This window comes from Neovison vison, chromosome X, assembly GCF_020171115.1.
Source record: "Neovison vison isolate M4711 chromosome X, ASM_NN_V1, whole genome shotgun sequence".
Lineage (NCBI taxonomy): Eukaryota > Metazoa > Chordata > Mammalia > Carnivora > Mustelidae > Neogale > Neogale vison.
This window is the reverse complement of record NC_058105.1, coordinates 71525317-71542329: the sequence shown is the minus strand read 5'-3', so window position 1 is coordinate 71542329 and position 17013 is coordinate 71525317. Positions and strand designations below refer to the sequence as shown.

The 17013-nt window shown below is 53.2% G+C and overlaps 1 protein-coding gene and 1 long non-coding RNA gene across 2 annotated transcripts; both read left to right on the top strand.

The window, feature by feature from the left end:
* Positions 1 to 111: 111 nt before the first annotated feature.
* GDPD2 (glycerophosphodiester phosphodiesterase domain containing 2) lies at positions 112 to 10063 on the top strand. Its single transcript, XM_044235375.1, has 16 exons — positions 112 to 266; positions 1988 to 2101; positions 2353 to 2456; positions 2766 to 2859; positions 3029 to 3088; positions 3360 to 3458; positions 3589 to 3682; positions 3842 to 3987; positions 4112 to 4194; positions 4295 to 4445; positions 6500 to 6721; positions 6897 to 7045; positions 8639 to 8786; positions 8941 to 9023; positions 9275 to 9303; positions 9401 to 10063. Exons 2-16 carry the CDS (start codon positions 1997 to 1999, stop codon positions 9451 to 9453), a joined length of 1620 nt encoding a protein of 539 aa, XP_044091310.1. The 5' UTR covers positions 112 to 266; positions 1988 to 1996; the 3' UTR covers positions 9454 to 10063.
* A 941-nt stretch (positions 10064 to 11004) lies between these two features.
* LOC122896418 lies at positions 11005 to 14787 on the top strand. The gene is made up of 3 exons (XR_006382410.1): positions 11005 to 11072; positions 12957 to 13267; positions 13515 to 14787. It is a non-coding gene; the product is annotated as an uncharacterized LOC122896418 (long non-coding RNA).
* The last annotated feature ends 2226 nt before the right edge of the window (positions 14788 to 17013 follow it).

The window sequence follows — 17013 nt, the reverse complement described above, 5'->3', positions numbered from 1 at the left end:
CCCGACCGGCAGGCAGCGAGTAAAGAAGCAGATCTGCTCTCCCTCCCCCCCTCGCGCCCCCCCAACACTGGCCATAGAGCAGCTCTCAAGCCCTTCGGACTTAAGCCACGCAGCCTCCTGTAGGTGGCAACAGTGCCACCTGTTTGACCGGTGGGGCTGAGCCAAGGACTAGAAGAGGGAGGAGACAGACAAACTCGGAGAGGAGCTGGGAAGCAGTGCAGAGCAGAGCAGAGCGCAGAGCTGAGCAGAGCTGCCGCTGAGACAAGGTGTGAGGGCTGGGGAAGGCTGGGGGTGACAGGCGGGAATGGTGGGGTGGAGACCGGTTCCCACCAGCCGGTTGTGGGGCTGGGGTCCAGGGATGGAGCAGCACCCCTGCTCAACTTCCCTGATTGGGGTTTTCAGGCTACTCAGATCCTGACCCCAGCCTACAGACAGCTCCTGGAGGGAGGTGGGACTCTGGAAGACCGTGTCTGGGGTACAGGGGCAGGACCTGAAGGGAGGCAGAAGTGTAGATGGAGCCCCAGGCAGGCTACTGGAAGCCAATCCCAGGATGGAAAGAAGCAGGGGACTCCCCTTAGGGGTTTTTTTTCCCCCTGGGAAGGGTCTCAGAGAGGGGAGAGTTTTCCTTTCCCTAGCTACAGCCCCCTTACCCCTCCACTCCGTACCCTAATCGTCCTTTCCCAAGGCCCCGGAGGGGTAAGGAGGGCAGTTTCAAGAGCAGCCACACCCTCCTCCTTTCGGGGACCAGCCACTATGTCCCCCTCTAAGACTCCACAGCTTTCGGGGGCCCAGATGACAAGGGCTTGTGTCCCTCAGATCACACACACTGGGTATATTCAGGGGTTCCTCTACACACTCGAAGCCGTCTAGAAACCCATTAGTACTGACAGCCACTAGTGCGTTCACACATACCAAGGCTGACACAAATCGCACAACCTCTCAGGTAGAAGGATACACACCCAGCCTAGTTCGGGGATCAGTAAGCCAGCTAGGTCTCAGTGTGACCCAAAAGCACAAGGTCTAACAATCCTGGGGCCCCAACACCACCACGCCCCCCACCACGCTCAAGGGTGCACGCGCGCAAACACACACACACACACACACACACACACACCTTTGACCAGTATTTGTTGTACTTTCACCCAAGTGAGCTCAGAGGGTGGGGCCCCGAAAAGGGAGAAGGTGGAGACTGGGTTCCTGGCTGGGGTTGGTGGGGGGTGACTGGGCAGAATGACTGGGCAGGAAGGGACACGACTGGGGTGAAAGAGCTTGGATTTTCCAGGTGTGTGCGGACAGGAAAATGTTTCCTTTGGAAGGCTGGGAGGAGACCCAGGCAACCTGTGGCCCTCCAGTCTTCCTCTCACTGACAGTGCCCCTTGCCCCCTGGGAGTTGGAGACTGAGGATCTTTTCAGTCAGGGCTTTGTGGTGTATGCAATCTCTGTATCCATAGCAACTGGCCTACTAGCGGGGCCTTCCTTAGCCCCAGGTCAGAACTAGAATCTCCGCTTCAGGTTACTCTTGGTTCCTGGGGTGGAAGGCTCCCCACCATGGGGCTGCCTGAAGCTTGGCCAGATCAGCCTCAACTTGCCCGAAATGAATTTGCCCCACCCCAGGCAGTTTCTCCCAAGCCCCCACCCTTGGGCAAGCATGCAATCCCCAGAGCTGGATGGATGCTGTTAACCAGGGAGGAGTTGGGGCGGGTGGGTATGCATCCCTCCTGCAAAGAGGCTGGACCTCCTGGGTCTCCCACTGACTTTTCAGGTCTCCAGATTCAAGGGAAAGAATGAACCCAAAGATTATCCCCCTCCCTTGGCTCAGGTCCTTGTCCAATCTGGCATTTAGGTCATTAGCCCCATGACCTCCCGTTGCTGAGCAGCGGCCCAGGCCTCTGCTCCTCCCCACCCCCAGCTCCTCAGATATGCTGGGAGGGAGGCTGGGCTCCGCCTTCTGCCAGGGTCCCTGATGGCTGAGTGTCCCTTCTCCCAGGCCCTCACCATGGCCGAGTCCCCCGGCTGCTGCTCCGTCTGGGCCCGCTGCCTCCACTGCCTGTATAGCTGCCACTGGAGGAAATGCCCCAAAGAGAGGATGCAAACCAGCAAGGTGGAGTAGGGATGGGGGGGGACCGGAAGTCCGAGGCAGAGGCCGCCTGGAGGGGATGAGGAGGCCCAGTGTGCTCAGAGGCAGCTGGGGGGAAGGGGCTTTCTCTCCCCAGGAAGAAAATCTCTCTCTGCCCGCAGAGCAGAGCAGAGCAGCCCAACGCCTGGCAGGAAGCCCCCTTGAGCTGCCATCCGTTGGGGACTCTGAGCTAGAAGTGAGGATCGGCTGTGAGCTTCTCTCCTGCCCCTTTGCAGTGCGACTGTATCTGGTTTGGCCTGCTCTTCCTCACCTTTCTCCTCTCCCTGGGCTGGCTGTACATCGGGCTCATCCTTCTCAATGACCTGCACAACTTCAATGAGTGTGTCATGGACCCCCTCCTTCCTCAGCCTCCACGTTAATCTCTGCCCCACCTTGGGACCCCTGGGTGCTCAGTCGTCCCCAGCCCTGCCCAGCTTCCCTGCTGCCCAACCTCCTTAGAAAATTCCTCCACAGAGTCCACGTCCCACACCCCCCACCCCCATCAAGTCCTTGGGCCCCTGGCCCCATGAAGGGCTTCCCCTCACTCCCTTCTGGTCATCCTTCTGGGCCCATCCACCTCAACTCCCCTTAGGCCACTATTACACCCCCACACACACACACTCAGGCACTTTCCTCTCCCTTCCCACAGATTCCTGTTCCACCACTGGGGACATTGGATGGACTGGTCCCTGGCATTTCTGCTGGTCATCTCTCTACTTGTCACATATGCATCCCTGCTATTGGTGGGTCGGGGAGCGGCCCGTCTAACCACCCCCCAACTCAGTCCTCCCTTCCTGCTCAGCTTCTCTCCCTGGCCACCCAGGGGAGGGCAGTGGGGAGGCATCAGCCTGGGAAGCCCATCTCAGGGACCCCTCTGGGTGCCTCATTACTCCCACCACCCTCTGCCTCCAGCTCCTGGCCCTGCTCCTGCGGCTCTGTGGCCAGCCTCTGCATCTGCACAGTGTCCACAAGGTAGAGTTGGGGATGGGAGTGAGCGGGAAAAGGGGGGCCCTGGGCCCGGCACTTGGCCAGTTCTACCCGTGTATTCTACCCGTGGACTCAAGCTTAGGACCTGAACCCCAGTAAATATGTGTTGAGTGAAAGAAGGAATGTGGATTAGTCAATGGGAAAGAAATGGTCCTGTTGTCATAGAGTGTGGGTGGGGGGCGGAGGGAGGGGCGCAACCTGGGGACCCATGAGCCCAGGTTGACAAAGAAGGACCCATTTACCCCCGGTCCCCCAGATGTTGCTGCTGCTCATTATGCTTCTTGTGGCCGCTGGCCTTGTGGGACTGGATGTCCAATGGCAGCAGGAATGGCGTAGCTTACGTCTGTCACTGCAGGTGAGTGACTGATCCCCATTGCCTAGGTGGGAGCCTTGGCCTGCGTCCAACCCCCTGGTCCCCAGGGCTGCGAGTAGCTCTAGACTCAGGACCTAGGAGGGGCACTAGAGAGAAGAACTCTTCTCCACAGGCCACAGCCCCATTCCTTCATATCGGAGCAGTTGCTGGCATCACCCTCCTGGCCTGGCCCGTGGCTGACACCTTCTACCGTACCCATCGAAGAGGTGCCAACTCCACTCCCTGACATACCCCCACTGGCCATTGATGCTTCTGCCTCCTGCTGCCTGTTTTACTGCACCTGCCCTCTGCTCTCTGCCCACCCCCCATCCTGCCTTAGCTCACCCACCACCCCCTCTCCATAGCCTATCCCCCACTCCCCACAGGTCCCAAGACTCTGCTGCTGTTCCTATTTTTTGGAGTTTCCCTGGCCGTCTATCTGGCCCCACTATGCATCTCCTCACCCTGTATCATGGAGCCCAGAGACTTACCCCCCAAGCCTGGTCTGGTGGGACACCGAGGCGCCCCCATGGTGAGTGCTGAAGGGGATGCTGGCAGGGTGGGGAGGGTCTACTCCTCCAGGCTGCAGCATCAAGCCTGTGAGCTCCCAGGCTCCCACCCCTCTCTGCTACCTCCCTGTCAATTCCCTTGCCCAGCTGGCCCCCGAGAACACCCTGATGTCCCTGCGGAAAACTGCTGAATGTGGAGCCGCTGTGTTTGAGACCGATGTGATGGTCAGGTGAGAAAAGCTGGGGGCCAGAGAGATGCAGGACGGGAGCCTGGGAAGTGATGAGCAGTCCCAGAGCTCAGCCCTCTGGCCGCCCCCTTTGTCCCCTCAGCTCTGATGGGATCCCCTTCCTCATGCATGATGAGCACCTGAGCCGGACCACAGATGTGGCCTCTGTGTTCCCAGCCCGAACCTCCTCCCACAGCAGCGACTTCTCCTGCGCGGAACTGAAGAAGCTCAATGCCGGGACCTGGTTCCTAGAGGTGAAGACAGCCTCACAGAAGAGGCAACCACCTGTAGGGCCACTTGGGGGAAAGTTCATTCATTAATAAGTATTTTCTGAGCCCTGTGCTGAGCTACAGGTATCCAGTCTCTGCCTGCAAGTCACTCCCTCCAAGGACAGGACAGAGCTGAGCCAACAGGCTATCAGAATAGGAAAGCTAGAGTGATCACAAGACCTTTACAAAAGAGGGAGGAGAGAGGGCCACCTGGGTGGCTCTGACGGTTAAGTGTCTTCTTTGGGCTCAGGTCATGATCCCAGGGTCCTGGGATGGAGCCCCACATCGGACTTCCTGCTCAGCAGGGAGCCTGCTACACCCTCTCCCCACCCGCCCTCCCCCTGGCCCTCCCTCTGCTCGTGCTCTCTCTCTCTCTCTCAAATGAATAAATAAAAGGTGAAAATAAATAAATAAGTAGGTAAGTAAATAGGAGAGAGAGCAAAGCTGCTGTTTGGCTCAGTGGGCATGGGAGAGGATCAGGAGTGGTTTCCCAAGAGGGAAGTCCTGCACGGCACATGAAGTGACAATAGTTTTTAAGGTGGGGAAAGCAGGGACTACAACTCTAGTCAGAATGAAGAGCATATGCAAAGCACAGAGACATGAAGAAGTGTTTCCAGCAGACAAAACTGGCTCAGTGCGACCGAAGAGATAAAATTCATGGGAGCAGTAGGAGGTGGGACTGGCAAGGGGAGCAGGGGTTTGGTCTCGGAGGCCTCTGAATGCCAGACCCAGTTCAGGCTTGGTCCTGTAGGTAACAGAAAATATTCATTAAGGGTACTTTATTTCTTCAGTTTCTCTTTTCCTGATTATCAAAGTAATACACATTCCTCATAAAAAATTAAGCATCAGAAAAATAACCTAAATGATGAAAAGCCTCCCATAATCCAACTTCTGAGATACTCATCACTAACAGTTGGACACATAATTCCATGTGTCCATATACATGTATGTACACACACGTACTTTTCATTTTGCATGAATAGGATCACTTCATATATTCCTTTGCAACTTGACTGGTTTTTCATTTGAACTTTATGTAAGATGACATGTCAGAGGGATCAAGATCGGGGCTGTCTGGGTTTGACTCCTGGCTTCACCACCTGCTAGCTAGTGTGAGCCTGGGCTCCATTCCTTAGTCTCTCTGGGCTTCATTTTCCTCATCTGTAACACAGGGATCATAACAGTACCTTGGGACGATCAAAGAAATTAATATACATAAAGTACTTCTAACACTGCCTGGCACATAGTCAATGCTTAATAGGTATTAGATAGCTTTGCTTTGTCCGTGTTGGTGATTAGGAGGTAAGTCATTTGTTGATCACAAGAGGATGAGAGGAGAGTGGCAGAGGTTTGGAACAGCCACTAGTGATGGAAGAAGGAGCAAAACAAGAACAAGTGAAAGGATGGTTAAGTGAGGCACCTGGCTGCCTCCGTCATCAGAACATTCGACTTTCAAGATCATGAATTCGAGTCCTGCATTGGGCATAGAGCTTACTTTAAAAAAAAAAAAAAACGGATGATGAAGTGGCGCTAAAGGTGAAAAAGGACTAAAGTGACAGTCCACACGATGTGCTCTGCCCCCCAATTCTAGGTCTGGAGGAGGCAGACAATTATAGAGTTGAATCAGAGTTTGGGATTTTGGTGGGGGGGGGGCAGGCAGGGCAGGAACAGAGTGGAGGGTGCTGTGGAAAAGTCACTCAAGCTGTGGATGAACCAAGAGTAGGAGAGGATGTAGGTGTGGCAGAAAGGGGTTGATGGACTAGGAGGAAACCAAAGGGTCAAAACCCCAGAGGTCTATATGAGACCAAAGAGAAAATGTAGCAGGAAAGAGGACGTAAGGAAACTGGGAGGGTGGAAGGTTGGGAGGTGGGTGTCACAGAGTAAGGTGTTAGATGGTCTGGAAAGGGCCACAGTTGAGAGAAAGAAAGACTGTAGCTCAGAGGTGCACAGAAGCTGGGCGCCAAGTGGGGAAAATGAGTGAAAATGGAAATGGCCTAAAGGTTCCTTCTGGTCTTAAAATAATTTTCCTGTTCTCACAGAGGCAACCCTTCTGGGGGGCCAAGCGGCTGTCAGGCCCTGACCGGAAAGAGGCTGAGAACCAGACAGTACCAACGCTGGAAGAGCTGCTGAAGGAAGCCGCAGTCCTTAACCTTTCCATCATGTTTGACTTGCGTCGCCCCCCACGAAATCACACATACCATGACACATTTGTGAACCAGACCTTGGAGACCGTGCTGAGTGCAAGGGTGCCCCAAGCCATGGTGATATTGCCAGGACCCAAGTGCTCCCTCTTGCCCCTCTCCCCAGCCACTGCCTTCCCAAGGCCCACCCCAACTCATATACTCCCTTCTGTGGTCAGACCTCTCTTCCCCCGCCCCCTGGTTCTGGAACCCCCAAACTCTCCCCAGCTTCACGCCCATCTTCCCTGAACCACAGGTCCTTTGGCTACCGGATGAAGATCGGGCCAACGTCCAACAGCGGGCCCCCAGGATGCGCCAGATATATGGACAGCAGGGAAGCAACAGAACTGAGAGGCCCCAGTTTCTCAACCTCCCCTACCAAGACCTGCCACTGTTGGATATCAAGTGAGTGCCAGGGGAAAGGAGCCAAGGGGACCCCAGGAAGCTCCATGGCAGGGTGGAGACACCTCAGGGAGGATAGAAGCTGTACATTTATTCACACATACAACAAATATTTATCAATATATCTAACACTCACTCTGTGTCAGGCACAGAGTGGGCATATATACCAGCGAAAGAGACAGATCATAAACCAAACAAAGTACACACAGAGTAGATAGTGATAGGTGATACGAAGGTAGTGAGATGGGGAGATGAAGGAGAGCCCTCAGGTTTGGGAGTGAGGGCTCAAGAGGGGCCACATTGGGAAAAGTCATTAAAGACATGCTGTCTGGGCTGAGACCTGACCAGTCACATGGAGATCCTGAATGATGACAAGAGCTGCAAGAGCAAGGACAGCAGCCAAAGGAAGGGGAAGCTGAGGCTGGGGAGGCAGGCAGGAGTCAAACTGGGTAGGCCCTTGGAGGCCACAAGAATGGTTTTAGCTTTCCTTCTTCACCAAAAAGATAAGTGCAAGAGAGAATAGGTCCAGGCGAGAGACGAGAAAGTGCCAGATGTGAGCTGGGCCCCAGAAGCAGACCGAGCCAGTAAACAGGATAGACTGCAAATCATGCAGTTGCCAAGGTCTCTTATAAGGTCCCTGCGGTCACGGAGGGGGAAAAAAAACCCATAGCCTGAATGATAGCCCAGTAATCGCAAGTATTTCAAGGACCTCTCCCAGAGCTGTCACTATGGAGGGAGACACGACATTGGCTTTGGCCCTCCCTTGGTCTTGCCCTAGCCAACCTCAACTATGGATCATGTTTCCAAAAGACATGAATCAGTAATTAATACACTGGTGATGAAATCGGGGCCCCAAAAGGTCCACACGCTCCAAGACCGTGGACCAAATGTACCGAGAGGAAAACACAACAGGGATAGATGCAGAGACCCCAATCTGTGGTCCAACAGAAGTTCGGTTGCAACAAAGACAAGAGAGATCCTGGCATTCAGCAGGAACATGTGCGAGAGAGACCGGGGCTTTGATTGAATAGTGTGCATATTGAGTCATCGGTGGCATGTGACATTGCCAAAACCAACCCGACCCCGGGCTGCCTGAGCGCAGGCATCATGCCCAGAAGCCAGGAGGGGTTTTGCTGTACTCAAAGGTAGGCCAGGCCCACCTGGGATATCACGTTCAGAGGCAAGCCCCTACACTTGGAAAAGAACACTGAGAAACTGAAGCAAGGACAGCTTAGGCGAGGTTTGGATGGCCAAGGGAAGGAGCAGGCAGGTCCCCCAGCCCTCGGGTTGAAGGAACTAGAGCTGCTGGGCCTGGGGACATGGTCACCTGTTCCTCAGACCTCCCAAGGACTGTCGTGGGACAAAGAGGAGACACACATTTGGGGGCCCCAGATGGAAAAGCTAGGATCTGGAGGTGGGCCCTACCAGGAGGCAAAGTGCAGTCATGCAAAGAAAATCACAGTTGGTCAGGGGCTGCTGTGTAAAGATCAAATTGATAGTTCCTTGGCAGCAAGGCTGTAGTCAAGCATGGACAGGGGCTGCCTTCTGTGCCTCATGCCCCATGACCCTTGATGTTCCCGTTTCCCACCTCCACAGGGCACTACACCAGGATAATGTCTCGGTGAACCTGTTTGTGGTGAACAAGCCCTGGCTCTTTTCCCTACTCTGGTGCGCAGGGGTGGATTCAGTCACCACCAACGACTGCCAGCTGCTCCAGCAGATGCGTTACCCTGTCTGGATCATCGTAAGGGCTCTGGGACTGTCCCCCCCACTCCTTCCTCCCCTGTCCCTGCTTCTCCTTAACCCAGGCCTTCTCTTCCTTACGTAGTCCATGCCCTCCCCCATATAATACCTTTGGCACTCCAGCCACCAAGAGGTGCCTCTTCCTCTTCCCGTAGCCCCCTCAAACCTACCTAATGATGTGGGTCATCACCAACTGTGTGTCCACCCTGTTGCTTCTGTGGACCTTCCTCCTCCAAGGGTGAGTGCTTCACGCCTCAGTTTCCTGGGTCTTCACTCTCCCCACAGGGTCCCGGGGATGGGGGTGATTCAGACCCACATATGCTGCTGGGATCACAGGGATGGGGCTATGTGGTTCCTTTGAGGTTCTGAGACCCTTCCTTCTATGCCAAATTGGCTGGAACCCAGGAAAGGCATTTTGGGGGAACCTAGGATCCAAAGGTCATGCATGAAGCTGGCTGAACTCGTAATGGGAAGCTTTTCTCCCTTTAGGAGATGTAAGAAGGAGAGAGAGAAAACTGGTAAGGACATTCTCCCCTCACCTCCTTTTCCTTCTCCTCTAGCCTGCCCTTTGGTCACTCCCTATATGTCCTCCCCTCTCCCCACCCCCTGCTCTAGGCTTAGAAACAGCAGTGCTGCTGACCAGGATCAACAATTTCATAATGGAGTGAATGCCCAACCCTGGACCCCCACCAACCAGAGCCTGAGGCCTGTCTGGACTAACAACAAGGAAGGGAGAGTGGCTGAATGGGGATAGGGTGGGGTAAACTTGGCCAACGGAAGGTCTTGAACTGTGAGGGCCCTCTGCACAGATGGTGGGCATGCAGCAAGCTTCCACGGAGTCTGACTCCCCTCAGGGTTTTGACCTGAGGTCACTGGGAAGACAGTCAGGGGAGGTTTCTCCCCAAATGAAACTAGAACAGAGGAAGTGGGAAGGAGGTTGCCAAGATAATGTTTCAGATCTGCCTGTACCTATTCTTGTGTAGAAGGGACAGGGTGTGTCAGGGACAGACCAGCTTGGACCAGTGACTGGAGGAGATGACAGAACGGCCTTTCCTGAGAACTAAGATCATGGAAACACTAAACCCACTCCATTCACTGTCCCTCCTGACCCCCGCAATTTAACTGCTTTCCTGCTTAGATGCTGGGGACTTAAGAGCCCATGTAGCTGTTTAATTCTGCACCTATAGGTGGCTTTTTGCTGTTCACAGACTTTTCTTCAAGACTGGTTGGCTCCTCCTACGTTGTTAAGCTGATACCTAATGAATTTAACTCCTGTTTGGTCGCGGTCTGATCTTTTCAGCGCGGGGGCTTGGGTTGGGGGGTGCACCTTCCATCCCGACCTCATGTGACATGACACTGAGGGGTCATTACGGGGAGGTTCTTGGGCTGGAGGCGGGAGGACCACCTCCCACAACGAAGGGCTGCAAGAGAGGAAGCAGGAGAGCAAACCCCGCGGGGGACACTCTGGGGGGCCCCCAGGCACGCTGTGCAGAGTTGCGTTGTAGCTCCACCTTGTGGTCACCTGCCGCCAGAAGAAGGCCGCATCAGCCGTCACCGTGACGTATGAATGCCACCTGCTTTCCGTGCGGGTTGGGGACCTGTGTCCTTGACTCTAGACCCTAAGGGTATAAGCCGATTTCCACAAATTTTCGCCTCTCTGAGCTCCTGCGCGCAGGGTCTGGTTCCCAGGCTCTCCTTCCCCTCGAGAACAAGTTCCCCAGTGTGTTTGCTGTTCGTGAGGTCCTGGGCTAAAACCAGTGAGGCGCTGACCTAGGGTGAGGAGTCCGGTAGAAGAGGGAGGGAGGGGGCCAAGGCAAAACCGGGGACCGGAGCAGGCTCTGTGGCCGACTCTTCAGTCCCCCACCGCACCAACATTCACCCCCATTCGCGTCTCCACACGAAAGGAAATTGAATTAAGACGCTGGCGAGGTCAGGAGTTTCGGTTCTCAGTTCTCTCCTCTCGCCAGACTGGGACCTGGGGGCGGCACTAGCCCCTCCGGACAAGACCCTACTCGACTCCAAGGCAGCCCCCTCTCACCCCCGCCCGGGGAACTACGATTCCCAAGATACCCCTGACCGCTTCCGGTCTCGGGATGGCCGGAAGCGTTTTCGAATTTGTATTCCCGCCCCCTCCTCCGTCCGGGTCCCGCCCCTTCCCTTCTCACCGCCCCGCCCCCGCCATGGATACACATGCACATACGTACACAGTCGGCGGTCCCAGCCAACATACCTGGCCTGCAACTGGCGCGGTGGGAGGGGGCGGCGGCGCTCCAGGGACCGGGAGGAGGTAGGCGCCTCAGGAGCCAACGCCACGGCTTCTGTCTGGTCCCAGTCTCCTTGGGTGTCCACTCCGCCTTGCAACGGCCAGGTCTCCCTCACACACTACCTTTTCAAGCTGCATTTCCTTAGTTTTTCCCTGTTCCCGATCCGTCCCTCCATCTGACCGGCCGCCGGCCTCACCTCCGGGGCGCGCAGCCTATTCAGGTACTGCCAGGCTCTCACCTCTCAGCGCGCACCTCCGCCCCGCAGCCCTACTTTTCTGCCCCTTCCCAGGCGTCCAGCCTCGCAGCCCAGCAGCCTCTAACTCGCCTCCCCTTCCGACCCAATCCTGACAATCTCCAGGCTGTCCAGCCCCCGGGGCCTCAACTTCTCAGCTCCCAGGCTTTCCGCAGCAGTCGTGTAACCGCCGGAATGCCAGGACCTAATTCCAAACCCTAAAGCCCCTAGCCCCTGAGTCGTGGGCCCTGAGCCTGCCACTGCCTATCCTTACCGTCTTCCTGGGAGGACTGGGCGGCTATGGTTCACTTAACTTCTATGAGGCCTTCGGCTGGAGACTGGGACTGACAAAAACTTAAGGGTGGAGGGCCTCAGGGAGCTGCTCGTTGGGGTTGGGGTGCAGTTGCTCTCCGTTATTTTTAGCTGCTGACTCACAGCTCCTGGCATCCGGGTTTGGGGCTAGCAGGCTGGGCTAGGGGGCTATTAATAGAGCCGAGGCACAGCCCCGACCCAGTTCAGTTTGGAAGCACAGGGAGGAAGGAGCCTCCCTCTGTCACCATGCCCTGTTGGAGACGTTGTGGACTGAGGCAGTGGCTGAACCAGTACCTCTCTAGCTACCAGTACCTCAAGCCTAATATCTCTACCTTGAAACTCCCAAGAGAAGGCACACAAGACTCCTGGGCACAGCTCTCCCCTCAGTTTGCCATGGCTTGGGGTTCTGCCGCAATGAACCTCCTTTTGTACTAGCTGAGAGTGAAGACACAAGCCCCAAGTAGAACAGTTATTGTGGTTACAGATTTGGCTTGCCTGGACCTACTCTTGGGCTAGAATACTGGGTTACCAGGAAGAAAAGCTGTGTCTTTCTGGTTTCCAAAAGCCCTTATAAGGATGGGGTACTTCAGCATAGTCCTAAAAGACGGGGCAACAGAGCCGAGAATTTGCTAGCCCCATACTAGACACAACACTAGGAAACTGCTGAATTCTGTATTTACCACCTGCCTAGTCTTTTGCTTTCCCTCTTGTTGGGTTCCCTACTCACAGGGGTCAACAGACCTCAGGATGTCTCCCAACTCCATAGGGAAATCTAATTCAGGAAAGCCACTGAGAAACTTGGTTCCGCCAAGATATAAATGATCCTTTATGTATCGTCGCTTCTATGGAGACTTTTTTTTTATTTCAATGGGCTAACGTAGGAATTCCTGGGGTGCCTGGGTGGCTCAGTCCATTAAGCGTCTGCCTTTGGCTCAGGTCCTGATCTCAGGGTCCAGCTCCTGGGATGGAGCTCTATGTCTGGCTCTCTGCTTAGCAGGGAGTCTGCTTCTCCCACTCCCTCTGCACGTCCCTCCTGCCCCCCTCATGCTCGCTGTCTCTCAAATAAATAAATAAAATCTTCTTTAAAAAAATAAATTGGGAATTCCCTGATCCGTACATTGGGAATGGTGGGGAAATCTTGATACTTTACTGGACTACTCACCAAAATTATTCCCGCCCACACCCAATTTGCTAGAATTCCCATTCATCAAGAATGCACACCCACAGCAATGGCCCCTTCCTTGTAAACCAGAAACTTCTGCCTTCAAGCGACCCAAATCTCCAGCTCCCAGGGGAAACCAGAGGGCTCTGGGACAAGGCTGCTTGATTATCCACATACAAAATCTGTCTTCTTTGTATACAGGTCCACCTTCAAGAATGAGCCCAGATTATCTTACAGCAGCAGGCCGCCCTGTCCCAACCGGGTCATTTTGCTGAGGGCTCCAGAGACGGTGGATGGGATGAGAATTGGTCTCTCTCCTTCTCCAGGACCCCCTCGCCTACTACTCTTTGGTGGCATCAGTCTCTGCGCAGGCCCCTCGGTTGCCTAGCAACCGCAGCCGCCAGCAGGGGCGCGGGGCCGCTTTGGACCTGTAGGGGGCGCCTGCCTCCCTGGGGCCTCAGGCTGGAGCTCTAGCTGTTGAGACTATGTGCCAAGTGTCAAAGCATCTCAAGGTAAACCGCGTGCTTCCAGCCTAGCCAACCCAGTCCAGTCTGAGTCTCTCCGGAGTAAGTGGGGAGAAGTACACTATGGTTCTAGAGGGATTTTACTCATATTCATTAAAAATGAAAAGATGAAAGAGAGAGGGAGGGAGGGAGAGAGCGAGCGAGAGGGAGAAAGCGCGCGAGCGGGCGGGCGGGAACCACTCAGTAGGGATGGGACTGTGGGGAAGGCGTGTTTGACTGTCTCCATTCTCTCCAGGCCTACCAATGCTTATTCCTCAATCGGAGCCGTTCAGAGGGTCCAGGCTACAGCGGGCTTTCTTCCCGAGCCACTTTTTGGATGTGGAAAAATGAGTCTAGCCCTCTTTTTGTCAATATTGTCAAACCGCTGAGCACATAAAAGACTTCAAGCTCCTGGGTTATCAGCGCAACCTAGACTTGGTCAGAAAAAAAAAAGATATTAATTCATTTGTTCAGTCAACAATAATAACTAACCTTAACGTGTTGTGTACCAGGGAATGTGTGAAGGTTTTACATTTAATCTTCACAAAAACCTTATGATTATTTCCATTTCACAAGCAAAGAGACTAAAGCTCAGAGCATTTTCAAGGTCACACGACTAGTGACTGTGTTGGGTCTGTGAGCAACCGTTGTGTGCCAGGTCTAAAATATAGAAAATAAGACACCACTCTCTTTTCACTACCTAATGAACACCTAATCACCCTTCAGGACCAAACTAAAAATGTGATCTCCTTGGTGAAACAATTCTGAAGTCCTCCCCCCACAAGAAGAGTTGGTAACTGCTTTTCTGTACAACCCTCTGAAACAGCACTTCTCATGGGGACTATAATGATCTGCATCTACACTTCCATTTCTCTAACTTGGAGCACCTCAGTGACAGGGCTGTTTACAGTATTTACTGTTCATCTCTCCATCTGGGTGTCTGATAGATACCTCAAACTCAACATATCCCAATCCACACATCTGATCTCTCCCCTCACACCACCCCCCCCCACCCCAGAATGGCCACTCCTAAGGCTGTCCTCATCTCAGTCAATGGCAGTTTCACCTTTCCCATGGCTCTGGCCAAAAAGCCTTGGAACCACACCTCATATCCATTCTGTCAGCAAATCCTAGTGACTTTCTCTTCAAAATGTGGGTTCCTCTGAAACCTTTCATAAGCTGAAATGGCAAAAAAGCAATTACCATTAATGTGCATGGAAAAATTTTTGAGCCTTCCCAGACCCCAAAAATAACCTCTCTTAGGCTTTTCTGATACCTCAGGGCACATCTTGCTAACGAATGCACAAAATAAATGGAGATAAAGCACAGATGCTCACAGATACAGTTCAAAGCCGTGGTGACTAGATGCTGAGCTGCTGGGCGCAGTTCCCCAGGAAAGAGCTTGGCCAGGCTGCTCTAGCTGCTTGCTCTTGGTATTTGCTGCCTCTATCACTGCTCACTGCAAAGCAAATGCTGAATGCTATTTTCACGTTTTTACTCCTTTTTAAAAAATAAAAGCAAAAATCCTCTTTGGGTTTCTTTCTGTTGGTGAAAACAGCTAGTGATGTGGGTCTTTCTTTGGAGCAAAGTGGTGTAAGGCAAACTTTTGAAACACGGGGGATACTGCACATCCAGAATCCAGCCACTTCTCTCTCTTCCAGCGCAAACACTGTAGTCCAAACCACCATCATCTTTCACCTGAATCCCTGCAGAAGCATCCCAACCAGTCTCACTGCTTCCGTCCTTGTCATCTGTGGCCTCTTCTCCACACAGAGCTTTGCTGAACCCAAGTCAGATCGTGTTAGTTCTCTGCACAAAACCCTCCAATGGCTCCCCATGTCTCTCAGGGTAAAGCACAAATTCTTATAATGGCCTACAGGCCCTATACAATCTTATTCCCTACTAAATCTCTGATCTCATCTCCTGTTATTCTTCCCCTCCTTCATTCTGCTCTGGGCACTTGGTCCTCCCTGCTGTTCCTTGAACAAGCCAGGGGTACTCCTTCCCCAGGACCTTTGCACTGGCTGTTCCCTAACTAGGTATACCCTTCTGTATGGCTCATCTCCTCACCTCCCTCAAGTCTTTGCTCAAATGTCACCTTCTCACTGAGGTCTACCCTGACCAACTATTTAAGATGGCCTCTATCCCAATTTCCAATTTCCAGTAAAAATAGCATATAAAGGAATGAAATAAATTACACCATGAGGGGAAAAAAAAACAAATCCAGAAGTTAGGAGAGTCTGCAAAACAACTGACTTGTACGCCTCAGAACATCGATGTCATTAATTAAAAAAAAAAAAGTAACAGACTTCTAGTTCTGGACCCAGTATGAGTAGATAAACTTCTCCCTATTCCTCCTGTTAACTACAGCTAAAATCCTGGACATTAAATATAAAACAAATGTAAGAAGACTGAAAGAAGGAGGAAAGAGCTGACTTATTAGGTACCCCAGTGACCTGACCTCAAAGTATTGAGCTCCCTAGGTTTTCTCGTTGCTTCATATATCCCAGGCTGGTGCTGGAGAAGCCAGCAGCCTGGACCTGCCAATGGGCACAGAACAAAGAAAGCCTCAATAAATCCCTGCCCTCTCTAGCCAGAAGACCAGGCAAAGAGAGAGGGGGAAGCAGGCTTCCCGCCGAGCAGAGAGCCTGACACAGGGCTTGATCCCAGGACCCTGAGATCAGGACCTGAGCTGAAGACAGAGGCTTAACCCACTGAGCCACCCAGGTGCCCCCAGGCAGAAAACTCTTAAACAAGAACCACTCTACTGTAACCAAACATCACAGAAAAGAACCATAGCCCCGCCCATGCCAGTAAAGGCCAAGTAGAAACCCAGACCTCTACTCTTACTGGACTACCCCAACACTCTCTGGGGTGGTGTCAGAAAAGGCTGAATAGGGAGCCTGGACTTCCATCCCCACAGAATAACATGGCTTCCTCTCCCTGCCGAATGATATCAGAATGTCAGAGGAGACCTAGTGGAGACTCAGGACTTCTGCTGCTGCTCTCCCTTTCCTCCCCTCCCAGTCTACTGTTCTACCATCTTTGCCCCTATCTGTACCACCCACCCATAGTCAATGGAGGCCCCCTGGGGACCAGGAAAGAGACACTTCAACCTCTCCCAGCCAGAGAGGTGTCAGTGGAGGTCTAGTGGGGAGCTGGAGCTCCCACCCCTGCCCAGCAGCAGGGAGGAGGCTCTGCCTCAGGTATCGGCTGACACCACTGGGGGAACATGAATTTCTGTCCCTACCTGACAGTAACCAGGCAGTGGCCCCTTCCACTGATGGCAACAGTGTCAGAAGAAGCCTACCAGAGATAAGATTTAAATAAGATCCAGAGTGTCATAACATAATATTCAAAAATGTGTAGGATGTACTAAAAAAATACACTCATCATACCAGGAACCAGGACACCCTCAACTTGAATGAGAAATAATCTACAGGTGCCAACACCAACATGACAGAGAGCTTTCAATGATCTGACAAGGATTCTAAAGCGGCCAACATAAAAAATGATTCAGGGCACCTGGGTGGCTCAGTTGTTAAGTGTCTGCCTTCAGCTCAGGTCATGATTCCAGGGTCCTGGGATCAAGCCCCGAATTGGGCTCCCTGCTCAGAAGGAAGCCTGCTTCTCCCTCTCCCACTCCCCCTGCTTGTGTTCCCTCTCTTGGTGTATCTCTGTCAAATAAATAAATAAAATCTCTTTTAAAAAATGCTTCAGTGAGCAATTACAAACAAGGTTGACACAAATTTTTT